The following is a 16,053-nucleotide window of genomic DNA, read 5'->3' as shown; positions in this document are numbered from 1 at the left end:
TTACGCAGTCCCCAGGATCGATGGAGCTCAGCAGGGTGGACAGCTGACAGAATAGGCGCGTCTGCATCACACCGCGCCTGGGAGCGTACACATTGATAAAATGCAATGGTACGCCATCCAGGCGCACAACCAGGTGGAGCAGACGGCCGGGCACAACGTCTTGGACTCTTTCAATTACTGGCTGGAAGGTCGGGGCCAACAGGATTGCCACCCCGCTAGAAATGGAGCTGAGGTGGCTCATGTAGACCCCGCCCTGCCACTCCAGGAGCCAAGCAGACTTGTCCCCAGGGATGGTATGGGTTTCCTGCAGGAAACTCACCGTATACCGCCCATCCCTGAGGACTGAGAGATTGTTATGCCTGCGAAGAGGACCCCTGCTGCCGTTTACATTGAGACTAGCTATGGTAAGCTTCATGGCGGGAGCACACTAGGTCTCAGCAGCTGTGCCCATTTCGGTGAGAGCGGAGGCACCCTCCACCACACTGTCCGGAAAGAAAGCAAGGATACTTTTTTGCCTTCCGGGCTCGAGCGGTACCAACGACACCCTGTGACCCACCATCCCCCGTTGGAGCGAGGCTGCTTCTCCCTCTGATGTCCCTTACTAGGTCATCTAGGAAAGATTTTAGTTGCCGTCTGTCGTTCCCCTCCACCGCATTCCTCTTTCCCTTTTCCTTTCGTCCGAGGATGACTCGCAGGGACCTCACCAGCCTCGGCATGCTGGGCCAGCAAAGCGAGGCTAGTTGAGGCCGGTGCTTGGCACCCTCAGAGGTGAGAATAAAATGCTTAATTTCCTCTACAGGTATCGATGGGGACTTCTCAGGAGGGGTGAGGATGTCCATTGTTTCACTATCGAAAGAGTTGACCTGGGTCTGCGCTCTGGTGCTGTGTACAGTTGACCTGGGTCTGCGCTCTGGTGCCGTGTACTGTCGACCTGGGTCTGCGCTCCAGTGTTGTGTACAGTTGACCTAGGTCTGCGCTCCAGTGCTGTGTACAGTTGACCTGGGTCTGCGCTCCGGTGCCACGTACAGTCGACCTGGGTCTGCGCTCCGGTGCCGTGTACTGTCGACCTGGGTCTGCGCTCCAGTGCGGTGTACAGTCGATCTGACTCTGTGCTCCTGTGTCGTGTACAGTCAGTTTGGGGGTTGTGGTGTTACAGTGGGAGTACATTTGTTGTCACACTATTACAAACTATCAGTGAGACAGCACCTGTGTATTTTTGCTGTTGCAACTGGTGCTAAGGGTACAGCTGAGATTGCTGCCCAGGGTGTAGTGTTTCTGTTACAAGGAGAGTCTAGACAGGCTTGGCCTGCTTTTAGGAGGAAGATTTGAGGGGAAACCTGATAGAAGTGTACAAAATTTTCAGGGTATGTGGTAAAACCACTTGCCTCGTGGTGGAGTGCGCAAGTTGAGAGGTCACAGGTTCATGAGGAGGTTCATAGGTCAGAGGAGTCTGAGGGGCATTTTTTTTTACACCCAAAGGGTGTTGGGGGAGCACACTGTTTGAGGTGCTGCTTGAGACAGGAACCCTTATAACACTTTGGAGGCGTCTGAGTCATCGAGTTGTAGAAGGCTATCGATGTAATGAGGGTGAAGAGGATTGTTTAGATGACCACATGGAGGTGCTAGGCCCAAGGGCCTGTTCCTGTCCCCGTGACTCTAGAGCCATATTTGGGCACTGGGATATCGACCCGTGACTGTATTCTGGAGTGATGAAGAGTACGATGGGGACTGCACGTGGGGCGGTGCGCTGCACCCCCAGGACTGTGTATGGTGCCGTGCAGTCTCAATGCTGCGTTTAGCCACCCAGATCTGTGGCAGATGTGTGCCCTCCCCCCCACGCGAATAACCCCCTGTCCTGGTCTGCCTCCTCTGCAGGTGAGAAGCCCTACAAGTGCTCTTGGGAAGGCTGTGAGTGGAGGTTTGCACGCAGTGATGAGCTGACTCGACACTATCGGAAGCACACGGGAGCCAAGCCCTTCAAATGCAACCACTGCGACAGGTGAGGTGTGGTGCCCGTGGGCTGCCCCTCCACACGTGGGGCAGGCCGTCCCATCCCCCACATCCCCAACACCCCTTCACTCCTCGCCTGCTGCTGTCTTCCATCTGTGTTGCATGTTTGGGGGTTCAATTTCCATCGTGCACCCTTCTGAAGACCCCAGACTCCTTCACAAACTTGTCCTTACCTTCGCTGCCTTCTCTGTCCCTCCCCCCATCCGCTGCGCTATTCACCTCCACTCCAACTGCTCTGCCTTGCCCCTCCCTCAACTCTCATCTTCCCCTCTTCCTCCATCTCGACCTTCCTTCCCCTGTCACGCTCCACCCCCATGGGCCATGCACACTGTACAGTGGGTTGGGTATGAACGGTTGCCCTGACACCGTGCCATGTCTGTTCCCATTAGCTGGACTGAGGTAATAAAACAGTCTCTGTCCCACACACTGTCGGGCTGCCCTCTGTGGCCTGAGCACTTGCCAGCAGCTGGGCTGCTGGCATTTAACTAGGTCTGGTAATGTGATGGGCTGTGGATTTGGAGACGGGTCCCAGTAAGGGCAGGAGGGGCTGCAGGGACAATGCAGGCATGGTAGAGGCTTGGTTCCAGCGGGTATCCCACCACCTGGTTGACCGGGATCAGTGTGCCAGCTGATGAATAGTCTCTCACACACACTTGCCCACGGTGCCATCTGATCAGCAGAAACATACTCCTGCCACCTGCAAAGCTCTCTCTCGCTCTCTCTCTCACACACTCACACTCTCTCAGCAGATCTGTCTGTGTCCCCATCTCACGGTTGAGTGCTTACCCCAATACCCTTCTATCTCCCTGCCCCTCTGCCTGCTTCTCTGTCTCTTCATGCTGTGTACATTACTGCAAGGTGATATCAGAAGTTCAGTGCAGAGGGAAAGCAGAGGTGTGCAAATGATATTAAAACTTTAATACCCCAGTAACTCATACTCAAAACTGAATGTTTGTTGGTGTTTTGAAAGGCCAAAACAATGTGGAGCATTCCCAGTCAGACAGGTGTACAGAGATGGAGCATTCCCAGTCAGACAGGTGTACACATGAGAGCATTCCCAGTCAGACAGGTGTACAGAGATGGGGCATTCCCAGTCAGACAGGTGTACAGAGGTGGAGCATTCCCAGTCAGACAGGTGTACACAGGAGGAGCATTCCCAGTCAGACAGGTGTACACAGAAGGAGCATTCCCAGTCAGACAGGTGTACAGAGGTGGAGCATTCCGAGTCAGACAGGTGTACAGAGGTGGAGCATTCCCAGTCAGACAGGTGTACACAGGGGGAGCATTTCCAGTCAGACAGGTGTACACAGAAGGAGCATTCCCAGTCAGACAGGTGTAAACAGGTGGAGCATTCCCAGTCAGACAGGTGTACAGAGGTGGAGCATTCCCAGTCAGACAGGTGTCCACAGGAGAGCATTCCCAGTCAGACAGGTGTACACAGGTGGAGCATTCCCAGTCGGACAGGTGTACACAGATGGAGCATTCCCAGTCAGACAGGTGTACACAAAAGGAGCATTCCCAGTCAGACAGGTGTACAGAGGTGGAGCATTCCCAGTCAGACAGTGTACACAGGAGGAGCATTCCCAGTCAGACAGGTGTACACCGGAGGAGCATTCCCAGTCAGACAGGTGTACAGAGGTGGAGCATTCCCAGTCAGACAGGTGTACAGAGGTGGAGCATTCCCAGTCAGACAGGTGTACACAGGTGGAACATTCCCAGTCCGACAGGTGTACACAGGAGGAGCATTCCCAGTCAGACAGGTGTACACAGGAGGAGCATTCCCAGTCAGACAGGTGTACACAGGAGAGCATTCCCAGTCAGACAGGTGTACACAGGAGGAGCATTCCCAGTCAGACAGGTGTACACAGGAGGAGCATTCCCAGTCAGGTGTACACAGGAGAGCATTCCCAGTCAGACAGGTGTACAGAGGTGGAGCATTCCCAGTCAGACAGGTGTACACAGAAGGAGCATTCCCAGTCAGACAGGTGTACACAGGTGGAGCATTCCCAGTCAGACAGGTGAACACAGGTGGAGCATTCCCAGTTGGACAGGTGTACACAGGAGGAGCATTTCCAGTCGGACAGGTGTACACAGGAGAGCATTCCCAGTCAGACAGGAGTACACAGGAGGAGCATTCCCAGTCAGACAGGTGTACACAGATGGAGCATTCCCAGTCAGACAGGTGTACACAGGAGGAGCATTCCCAGTCAGACAGGTGAACACAGGAGGAGCATTCCCAGTCAGACAGGTGTACAGAGATGGAGCATTCCCAGTCAGACAGGTATACACATGAGAGCATTCCCAGTCAGACAGGTGTACAGAGGTGGAGCATTCCCAGTCAGACAGGTGTACACAGAAGGAGCATTCTCAGTCAGATAGGTGTACACAGGAGAGCATTCCCAGTCAGACAGGTGTACACAGTAAGAGCATTCCCAGTCAGACAGGTGTACAGAGGTGGAGCATTCCCAGTCAGACAGGTGTCCACAGGAGAGCATTCCCAGTCAGGCAGGTGTGCACAGGTGGAGCATTCCCAGTCGGGCCACACAGATGGAGCATTCCCAGTCAGACAGGTGTACGCAGGAGGAGCATTCCCAGTCAGACAGGTGTACGCAGGACAGCATTCCCAGTCAGACAGGTGTACACAGGAGGAGCATTCCCAGTCAGACAGGTGTACACAGGTGGATCATTCCCAGTCAGACAGGTGTACACAGGAGGAGCATTCCCAGTCGGACAGGTGTACACAGGAGGAGCATTCCCAGTCAGACAGGTGTACACAGGTGGAGCATTCCCAGTCAGACAGGTGTACAGAGTTGGAGCATTCCCAGTCAGACAGGTGTACACAGGTGGAGCATTCCCAGTCAGACAGGTGAACACAGGAGAGCATTCCCAGTCAGACAGTTGTACACAGGGGAAAATTCCCAGTCAGACAGGTGTACACAGGAGGAGCATTCCCAGTCAGACAGGTGTACACAGGAGGAGCATTCCCAGTGAGACAGGTGTACAGAGGTGGAGCATTCCCAGTCAGACAGGTGTACACAGAAGGAGCATTCCCAGTCAGACAGGTGTACACAGATGGAGCATTCCCAGTCAGACAGGTGTACACAGGAGGAGAATTCCCAGACAGGTAAACACAGGAGAGCATTCCCAGTCGGACAGGTGTACAGAGGTGGAGCATTCCCAGTCAGACAGGTGTACACAGGAGAGCATTCCCAGTCAGACAGGTGTACACAGGAAGAGCATTCCCAGTCAGACAGTTGTACAGAGGTGCAGCATTCCCAGTCAAACAGGTGTCCACAGGAGAGCATTCCCAGTCAGACAGGTGTACAGAGGTGGAGCATTCCCAGTCGGACAGGTGTACACAGATGGAGCATTCCCAGTCAGACAGGTGTACACAGGAGGAGCATTCCCAGTCAGACAGGTGAACACAGGAGGAGCATTCCCAGTCAGACAGGTGTACAGAGGTGGAGCATTCCCAGTCAGACAGTGTACACAGGAGGAGCATTCCCAGTCAGACAGGTGTACACAGGAGGAGCATTCCCAGTCAGACAGGTGTACAGAGGTGGAGCATTCCCAGTCAGACAGGTGTTCACAGGTGGAGCATTCCCAGTCAGACAGGTGTACACAGGAGGAGCATTCCCAGTCAGACAGGTGTACACAGGAGGAGCATTCCCAGTCAGACAGGTGTACACAGGAGAGCATTCCCAGTCAGACAGGTGTACACAGGAGGAGCATTCCCAGTCAGACAGGTGTACACAGGAGGAGCATTCCCAGTCAGACAGGTGTACACAGGTGGAGCATTCCCAGTGAGACATGTGTACACAGGTGGAGCATTCCCAGTCGGACAGGTGAACACAGGAGAGCATTCCCAGTCGGACAGGTGTACAGAGGTGGAGCATTCCCAGTCAGACAGGTGTACACAGGAGAGCATTCCCAGTCAGACAGGTGTACAGAGGTGGAGCATTCCCAGTCAGACAGATGTACACAGGTGGAGCATTCCCAGTCAGACAGGTGTACACAGGGGGAGCATTCCCAGTCAGACAGGTGTACACAGGAGAGCATTCCCAGTCAGACAGGTGTACAGAGGTGGAGCATTCCCAGTCAGACAGATGTACACAGGTGGAGCATTCCCAGTCAGACAGGTGTACACAGGGGGAGCATTCCCAGTCAGACAGGTGTACAGAGTTGGAGCATTCCCAGTGAGACATGTGTACACAGGAGGAGCATTCCCAGTCAGACAGGTGTACAGAGTTGGAGCATTCCCAGTCAGACAGGTGTACACAGGAGGAGCATTCCCAGTCAGACAGGTTTACACAGGTGGAGCATTCCCAGTCAGACAGGTGTACACAGGAGAGCATTCCCAGTCAGACAGGTGTACACAGGAGGAGCATTCCCAGTCAGACAGGTGTACACAGGAGGAGCATTCCCAGTCAGACAGGTGTACACAGGAGGAGCATTCCCAGTCAGACAGGTGTACACAGAAGGAGCATTCCCAGTCAGACAGGTGTACACAGGTGGAGCATTCCCAGTCAGACAGGTGTACACAGGTGGAGCATTCCCAGTCAGACAGGTGAACACAGGAGAGCATTCCCAGTCGGACAGGTGTACACAGGAGGAGCATTCCCAGTCAGACAGTGTACACAGGTGGAGTATTCCCAGTCAGACAGTGTACACAAGAGGAGCATTCCCAGTCAGACAGGTGTACACAGGAGGAGCATTCCCAGTCAGACAGGTGTACTGAGGTGGAGCATTCCCAGTCAGACAGGTGTACACAGGAGGAGCATTCCCAGTCAGACAGGTGTACACAGGAGAGCATTCCCAGTCAGACAGGTGTACACAGGGGGAGCATTCCCAGTCAGACATGTGTACACAAGTGGAGCATTCCCAGTCAGACAGGTGTACACAGAAGGAGCATTCCCTGTCAGACAGGTGTACAGAGGTGGAGCATTCTCAGTCAGACAGGTGTACACAGGTGGAGCATTCCCAGTCAGACAGGTGTACACAGGTGGAGCATTCCCAGTCAGACAGGTGTACACAGGAGAGCATTCCCAGTCAGACAGGTGTACACAGGAGGAGCATTCCCTGTCAAACAGGTGTACAGAGGTGGAGCATTCCCAGTCAGACAGGTGTACACAGGAGGAGCATTCCCTGTCAAACAGGTGTACAGAGGTGGAGCATTCTCAGTCAGACAGGTGTACACAGGAGGAGCATTCCCAGTCAGACAGGTGTACAGAGGTGGAGTATTCCCAGTCAGACAGTGTACACAGGAGAGCATTCCCAGTCAGACAGGTGTACACAGGAGGAGCATTCCCTGTCAGACTGGTGTACACAGGAGGAGCATTCCCAGTCAGACAGGTGTACTGAGGTGGAGCATTCCCAGTCAGACAGGTGTACACAGAAGGAGCATTCCCAGACAGGTGTACACAGGTGGAGCATTCCCAGTCAGACAGGTGAACACAGGAGAGCATTCCCAGTCGGACAGGTGTACACAGGAGGAGCATTCCCAGTCAGACAGGTGTACACAGGAGGAGCATTCCCAGTCAGACAGGTGTACAGAGTTGGAGCATTCCCAGTCAGACAGGTGTACACAGGAGGAGCATTGCCAGTCAGACAGGTGTACAGAGTTGGAGCATTCCCAGTCAGACAGGTGTACACAGGTGGAGCATTCCCAGTCAGACAGGTGTACACAGGAGGAGCATTCCCAATCAGACAGGTGTACACAGGAGAGCATTCCCAGTCAGACAGGTGTACGGAGGTGGAGCATTCCCAGTCAGACAGGTGTACACAGGAGGAGCATTCCCAGTCAGACAGGTGAACACAGGTGGAGCATTCCCAGTAAGACAGAGGTGTACACAAGTATTATAGTCCACTCACTGTCTTTAGACACCTTTGTACATCTCTTCCCAGAGGTGGAATTCTGGGATGAACTCCTGAGTGGGAAGGAAGTTAACATCACTGGCTTGTTGGCCATCCCGTGGATGAGCCTGGGGGTGCGGAGGGGCAGAGGGAAGCCTGCTGTAGCGTACGTATTTTGATGCCGTCGGCTCTTTCCTTCTTCAGGTGCTTCTCCCGATCGGATCACCTGGCCCTTCACATGAAGCGACACGTCTGAGCGGAGGGAGCCCACAGGATACCATGGCATGACTGTTAACGGGGGAAGGACCTCTATGCGAAGAGCACAGACATGTGGTTGCCTTATTGCCATGTTACCATGAGCATGTGCGCGTGTGCACGCTCTTCATCTCCAGATGCAAACAACACACACTCTCTATCTCTTGGCCTTGCCTTACCCAGTCGATTAGACACTGCCAAACAACTGCTGACTTAATTGCATTTGGATTTCTGTTGCCATGGAAACCAAAGGGGATTACAAACTTGACACCACTTTCCAAGCCTTTGCAGTGCGAGTGTGTATATCACCCGGCCTTCTAACTGTTGATTCCAACACACCCTGTTCTGCTCCAGATACAAATCAAAACAATGGCAGGCCTCTGAAGACTGATTGGCAGGCATTTCAGGAGGAATCGGTGGTTGGGGGGGGTGGGGTGGGGGGGGAGGGGATCAGCATCATGTGACCGTGGTGCCGACTGGACCCTAGCCGATGCCAGCCTCTTGTGGATGAATTCATAGCTGTCGGAACCGGGATGGAATGGGACTCTGGAGACTATCCACCTGCACCCCAAAGGGAGAGGGACATTTTCGCAGTGAAATTTGGATGTGGTGACCAAAGGTGGTTGCTGGGCCTTGCCCGCTCTTTCCTGCCCCTCTTTCACCGCACTGAGCCAGCCGCGCCTTCCCAAGTACACCACCTCAAAGCCTGGAAGGATGAGTTGACAGACAGCTGGCTTGGGCCAATCCGATGGTTGGTGGCGAGGGGAGGGTTTGCTGAAACACTCGTGGCAATGCTTGATTGACCTTGTGGATTTGGGGGCACATTGTCATGGTAACGAAAAAGGATATTGCCCCCATCTCCCCACACCCACTCCCCACTCCCTTCCCTTTCAGTAGCCTAGCACTCCTTCCCCTGTAATACTCCAGGTCTTGGTTAAAGTGTCAACTAGTCTCCTTCCTCTGGCCTCTTGCCCGCTCTGGGAGGAAGCGTGGTTGCCGACTCAGTTGCCAATGGTAACCTCCCTGGTACCCCACCTTCAACTGCCTGCCTTGCCCATTTTCGGTGCGCAGTTTGAGGTCGCCCAGGCAAACCAAAGATTGGGGTAGCCATTCAGCACTGAAGAGCACCAGCCCTTTATCCCAAACCCATCTCCAAAGGCCTCCCCAATTCGTTTACTGATCCAGCTACTGAGTTTTGTGGCATTGCTGGAACAAGGGGCACGTTGGCACCTGCTGCCCCGGCCCTGTTAGTGCAGAAGGGAGCACAGTGACTCCCTGCACCTTTCCACGGCTTGGCTTCCAATGACCTTAGTCACAAGGCACCTGGTAATGGTATAGCCTTTTTGGAATTGAGGTTGGGGGGGGAGGTGATAGTGTGCGGCGATCCACATGGGATAGGGACGGGAACAGCCTAGCACGGAGCTCAAAATTCCAGCCTACAGCAGGGAAGGTATTGGCCACTGGCTTGTCAGAACCTTTCGAAAGCTCTTGGTCAGTCCAGCCCAACTTCCCCAACCGCTGCAGCAGGTGGAGGAGAGAATTCCATGGGTAAGCATCCTCCCTTCCAGTTAATGGGCTGTGTGGAGCTGTGGAACAAGTGAAGGATTGTTGAGGACGTGTATCAAACTTGTGCAATGTAACAGGAAAGCCTTTTCTATCCTTGGCTCTCTCTGGCCTCCTACATCCAGGCTTCCAGAGAAAATTCTTGTTGATCGCTGTGTCCTTCATTCAAAGCTCCTGAAAGTAAGCCAATAGACTAGAGCAACACGATGGGGTACGGGCACTTTACCACAGCGGGATTCTCCTCGACTCGGCTCGGTCACGGTAGTGAAAGCCCGCAGTGGCCACGACTCACTGGGCTTTGTGCCTTACCTAGCTCCTGGCCCCAGAATGCTGCCTCTCGTCCTCGTAGGTGCCAATCTGCCCCAGCACAAGGCCTTAGTTTGGTCCCCTTGCTGCTCTTCGGCTGGTCTCGACCGTTCTCGGCGCAGCCGGCTGCTCATGGTGCTGGTCAGTCAGGGACGCACACCTTGAGAATGCCAGCCTGATCTACCCTCTCTGATTCTTCCTAACCTACCCCATTCACAGTGGCTTTATTTGTTATGGGTGGTCTGGGAGGGGTGGGGGACTCTTTCAATGTACACTGAGGGGAGGGGAGAAATAAATAAACAACACAGGCAATGTCTTATTTTAATTTACACTTTATTCGCCCTTTGGAGGCCTGGAGCATGCTGAATAAGTCCAAACAGGTCAGTTTAATTTGGTTTGAAGTGATCACAGAACAAGAATTCCTGGATATTTTCAGCAGCCCAAAAATCCAAACTCCAGTGTTTATTATATTGTGTGGATTGAATATTTATTGATTCCTCTCTCTCCCTCAATTTGTCTATAAGACTTATTCTGTTTCTTTTCCCTCTCTGCTCTGTTCTGCCAAAATGTTACCCAAGATGTCTCTTGCATGGGGTGGAAGTTGTCCTCACACTGACTGCTAGGCCTTTGTTGGAGGTGGTCTACAGCCATGCAAGGTGGGCTTGGTCTGCCCGCTGTACAGCCCTCAGTCCCAGCCCACTCAAGCCCCCTCCCTCTTGTACCAGGGTGTGAGCCATTTTTTTCTCTTTTGGACGACAGCTCATCCCATGGATCGGATGAATTGGCAGACCATTAATTCAAGATTTTGATTGGAGATCTTTGATATCCAAAAGTCATTCCAAATGGGCAGAGCTGCAACTTTAAAATGCCCAGTCGGAGCAATCTGATTACAGTTGCTTAAGTGGTGATTGGTGATGTTTCTTTTCCATGCGTTGCCAGTCACCCGAATTTACATAAATTCTGACCACATTGCTCATTAGTGTCCCTGCATCTTGCTGATAGAAATGGGAATTTGGAGCTGGTGCGGGGGGTGGGGGGCACTGTTGTTGAGTGGTGCTCTCCAAGCTGAGTGGTACTCCCAGGGCCTAGCCTTTGGTGAACTGCGTCTCAATTTTTCCAGCAGCTTTTTTGTTCCTCGGGGTGAGTGACAGTCAGGGCCTTTACATACTGTCACATCATCCTGGCCTTCCTGGTTCCAAAAATGTCAATTGTGCCAGAATGTTCTCCACCTTGTTTCAAGCCGTCTGTTACTGCCAGAACTTCCCTGTCCTTCAGTCGATGACTCCCAAGTGCTGTTGCTTGGCTGTTGATAATACTTAACCTTGCAGTGAAGCCAAGTATTGATCTAGCATGGTTGGAGGAGGGGATTGGTTCAACCCATCGATTCCCACCCATCCCCACAGCAGACCCAGCCCCTCCTGAGGGCACTTGGGCTACGGCCTGCCCTCTATTGCAGCCTACAGAAAATGCAGCAGTGTTTTCTCAAGGCCCTGCGGCATTTGACCGGCCAGTCCCAGTCACACAAAGTTCTGCCCTCGACTGCTCTTCACGACACAGCGACGGATGCTGGTCGTGCAGAAGGCCCAAGGTACCAGAATGCCCTCTGCTGCATCACCGTTGCTGGCACATTCCCCTCTCTCCCCCGCCCCCCCCACCTCTGTTACTTGGCATCGCAGCAGGAACTCGCCTCCAGGTGGGGCCCCGGGCGGTAAAGCTATGAGGCGGGTGCATTCTGGCCCACTGATCCCGAGGGCTAGCATTCTCCTGGTGATTGGCTTCCAGAAAACAAAGTTGGAGCTTGGCCATTGGTGCTGACCTCTGGCCCCCAGCTGGCATCCTGCACCTGTTGTCAGGTGACCACCAAACGTGCCGCTTCTGCCATTGGTCGACTGACTGGCCCATCCTTACTGCGCTGGCTAGTTAGTAGATGGGCACTGGTTTCTAGAACGGGCTGGGCTATCCCTTGCCTCTGTTGAGCATCCAAGCCAGCTCTCATTTATTAACCAATATCGTGCAATGAAGAATTCCAAAGAAAGTTACTTTTTTTAATACCCCTATGACTTTTCTCCCAGATATTTGCATGCAACAGCTTCCTTTTCCTGTGGACTTCTCCCAGGGCAAGGCTCCAGTTCCAGCAGTGGGGAAGGGCACCTCTTCCCTGGTATTGGAGGTCAGGGTGGGCAGCAAGTGGCAAGTGAGGGCATTGCCCTCTTTTTTTTTCCCCCTCTGAGTCCGGTAGCCCAGCCCACCTGCAGTGTAACACAAAGATGGGAGAGTGTCCTACATCAGACGCTGGCCCGGGGCAAGTGTAAACCTTGATTAAGTATAATGTTCAAAATAGCAAGCTTGTTAATTGAGAGCAACTATTATATTCATGTGTAAACACCGATCTACACCTCGTGTCTCTGCCCTCTCAAGTTTCCTGCCTTTCAACTATAACAACAAAGCGTAGTATGTACTCTGTTGTATCCAAGGAGACGTTATTGGAATTGTCAACCAAGCTTCAGATGAAAACGTGTCTCCTGTGTTTTGGTGCATAATCCCTGAAGGCCAATATAAGGTTCTACGTTATCATTGAGGGATCAAATATAACCATGTCTTTCAGCTGTTTGATTGTGTTTTTATTATTGGTATAGGATTAGGGTCAGTTCTATACAGGGTACATACTCCACTCTGACTCCTGCTCCTGTATGCTATCTGTTTCTCTGTCCTGTTACTTTGAGTTAGGTTATTTATTTTGTTTTGTGCGTGTATGTGCTTGCATCAGAAGGTTGGGGCATTAGTTTGGAGATCTAGTCACCTGCAAATTTGGCAAAATGGCTTCGTCGTGGAGCAAATCTATCTTCAGAAGCATGGTTGAGTGTGCACGTGTGTGTAGAGTATGGTTCTTTTCCCGTGTGCTGCCCGCACCAGCACCCGAGGGGATTAATCTTCAGTTCCTGGAAAATCTAGGGCAGTGCCAGAGTAATTCGGAGGAAATTGGAGGTGTAGAGCTCTTCGTATGTCTGTCATGCCTGCCCCCACCTGTTTCCTTGGTAACCATATCGCACTCTCCACATACAGCAGCTGAAATACTTAGGAAGGCCGTTCGTCAGGGGTGGGGTGCTGGTGGGTGTGGAGAGAGGGGGTGTTACAATTGTAATATTCACTGTCTGGGATTCTCCTAATGACAGGGGATCCTGTACCATTCCAGGAGACTTCTCAAGTGCCAGCACACAATTGCTAAATCCACCCTCCTTCACCTCCACCCACCACACCCAACATGATGTTCTCGGTATTATGTTTTTGGATATGTGCATATTCAGTGGTGACATACTGGACCTCAAATGTAAAAGAGCTAAGTGTAAAAAAAATCTTGTTAGGACAAGGTGATGTGTAGAGTGGATTAAAGGGGACGTATATTTGGGAATCCATGTCGGAATCGAGAGGGTGTAAATGATTGGATATTGAATGAGGAAGATGCCATTACTCAGGCCATCTCAGAGTTCCACATACCCGCCCCTGAAGATTTTCTTTTCTGTTTAATTTCTTTTTGTTCCTTCTTTTATTTCTTTTTGTTTTGTTCTTTTCTGTTCCACTGTTTGTCAGTTTTACTGTACAAAGAGTCTTACGAAAAACTATTCTTTGTATTATATGATGGTAGTACGTTAATGTTACAAAATTATTAACAGAAGAAAAATTTATTTTTGTTACTGGTCTGTTTCCTAATTCTTTTTTAAATTGGTATTGTAAGATATCTATGCAAAATTTGTTATGTGGAGCATTTTTATTTAAGAATGTAATATGTGTAGAATACAGTAGAATATGCTCGGCCTGAAATATATGGCTTGTGTCCTTTTTTTATTTTGATGTGTGCAATTTATGAACACGTAATTAAAAAAATGCAAACAATATACAATGTCTGTTGGTTCTTTCCCTAACTTTGTTTTGCACTATTTTAATTTAACTATTTAATATATATACTTACTGTAATTGATTTATTTTTTTCTATATTATAATGTATTGCATTGTACTGCTGCTGCTAAGTTTAACAAATTTCACGACATATGCTGGTGATAATAAACCTGATTCTGATTCTGATTCTGTTGGTATAGGGTGCCTTGACATGTAGGTAACATGGCGAAAAAGTTGACATTAAGAATGCCTATCTAAAAATATTCCACGTAAAGGCAGGAGATGCTCAGTCGGGTGCTTAAACCTCTTTCACCACTTAGGTTTACTGTAATTGACGTTCATTGTAGTTCTGTATGTCACTGCTGTGTTGTAGTGGATGCTAACTTTGAAAATGCACCTGTTAGCATGTTGCCCATTTAACTGACATAAGGGAGAGGAACTTGGCCTGAGACCGCAAAGTGATAGGGTGGGGAAGAGTGATCATCGTAATGCGGGTGGGGAGGAGTGATCATCATAACACGTGTAGGGAAGATTGATCACCATAATGCGGGTGGGGAAGAGTGATCATCGTAATGTGGGTGGGGAAGAGTGATCATCATAATGCGTGTGGGGAAGATTGATCACCATAATGTGGGTGGGGAAGAGTGATCACCATAATGTGGGCGGGGAACAGTGATCACAGTGGTGGGTGGGGAAGAGTGATCACCATAATGCAGACATCAGGGGTACAGCCAGTTGGAGATGATACTCAAGAGAGTTCCCAAGGAACTCACTAAACTCTGCTCTTGTACGTGAGAAGGGGAAATGAAGTCTGTGTGCTAATTGTTGTAAAGCTGCTCCTCTGTGTTTTTCTCAGCAATGGAGGACAGTGCAGAGATACACCCACAGAGCACACAGTGAAACATGGACAACTGTAGTACATTGTGTTACTCTAATGATATTCCCAAATGTTAAGTTTCTGAGCTGAGCCAGGGTGTGTGGTGTACTGTAGGTAGCTGAATACATTACATAACTCACTCAGAGCACTTGCCTCGGATTCTTTTTCTGTCCCCAGTAAGCGACAGGCTACAATGTGAATGGAAAGGGACTCAGTGGTCATCAGTAAAGTGGTTGAGAATTGCTGCACAGACAAAGACCATCTCCAACAAGAGAGAGAGCTATCCACATCCTCTTAGTATTCAATGGCATCGCTATCATTTGCAGGCTGCTCGGCAGAATCATTGCTAATTTGATTTAATACAAAGGTGCGTTTCACTGTATATTTCCAAGTGACAAATAAAGCTAATCTTTACCTTAAAGAGAAGTCATCCTAGGGTTGCTATTGATCAGAAGCTCAAATGCACCAGGCTGACAAATATTACGTCCACCAGAGGAGATCAGAGGATGGGGACATTGTGATGAGTCCTTCGCCTCCTGATTTCCCCGAGCCAGCCGCCATCTTACACGGCCTGTTAGGGATGTGGTTACGCAGATGAGTGTAGCTCTAACAAGCTTATTACCAGTCAGGATGAAGCCGTATTCCAGCCAAATGCTCGATAATGTTTATTCCTTCCATCACCAGCAAATAGTGTACACAAAATGCACTGCTGTTACTCCCACCATCTTCTTCCAACCCACCACCTCTACCACCCGAGAAGGGCAAGGGCATCTGGATGACCCCCTGCCCACCAACAGTTTTCCCTCCAAGTCACGCACCATCCTGATTTGAGGGAGAAAAAATCCATCAGTGGTACTTTTTGGACACTGGGTCTAAATCCTGGGACAACCCCCTCTCCCGACAGTTCTGAGGGAGAATGATCAACAGAAGCACCATAATGGTTCAAGGCAGCTCAGCAGTTAGCTGCAGCCTAATTGCCAAATTTTCACAGAAGTAGGATTAGAATAAAGATTTTCATTATTTGTCTAATGTAGATCATCAAAATGTACAGTGAAATGCACCCGTTTGCTTCAAATCAAATCAGGATTGTGCTGAGGGCAGCCTGCAAGGGTTGCCACACTTCTTGCACTGGAATAGCACGCCCACAACTTACTAAACTTAATGTGCGCATTTTTTGGAATGGGAGGAAACCGGAACACCCGGAGGAAATCCATACAGGTCACGGGGAGAAGGTACCAATTCCTTACGGGCAGCAGTGGGATTCGAACTCCAATCTCACAGCTGACAGCTGTAAA

At 50.8% G+C, this 16,053-nt stretch overlaps 1 protein-coding gene across 1 annotated transcript in view; it reads left to right on the top strand.

Annotated features, from left to right (window-relative positions):
- Positions 1–14,054, top strand: part of LOC134348359 (Krueppel-like factor 7) — an 83,623-nt gene extending 69,569 nt beyond the window's left edge. Inside the window, exons 3-4 of the mRNA XM_063051587.1 lie at positions 1,876–1,999; positions 8,068–14,054. Of these exons, the coding sequence (XP_062907657.1) occupies positions 1,876–1,999; positions 8,068–8,119 (176 nt within the window). The 3' untranslated portion in view covers positions 8,120–14,054. The remainder of the gene's footprint in view (positions 1–1,875; positions 2,000–8,067) is intronic.
- Positions 14,055–16,053: the final 1,999 nt, after the last annotated feature.

Source organism: Mobula hypostoma, chromosome 6 (assembly GCF_963921235.1).
Source record: "Mobula hypostoma chromosome 6, sMobHyp1.1, whole genome shotgun sequence".
Taxonomy (NCBI): domain Eukaryota; kingdom Metazoa; phylum Chordata; class Chondrichthyes; order Myliobatiformes; family Myliobatidae; genus Mobula; species Mobula hypostoma.
Note: the sequence above shows the minus strand (reverse complement) of the source record. Positions and strands in the feature narration are given on the sequence as shown.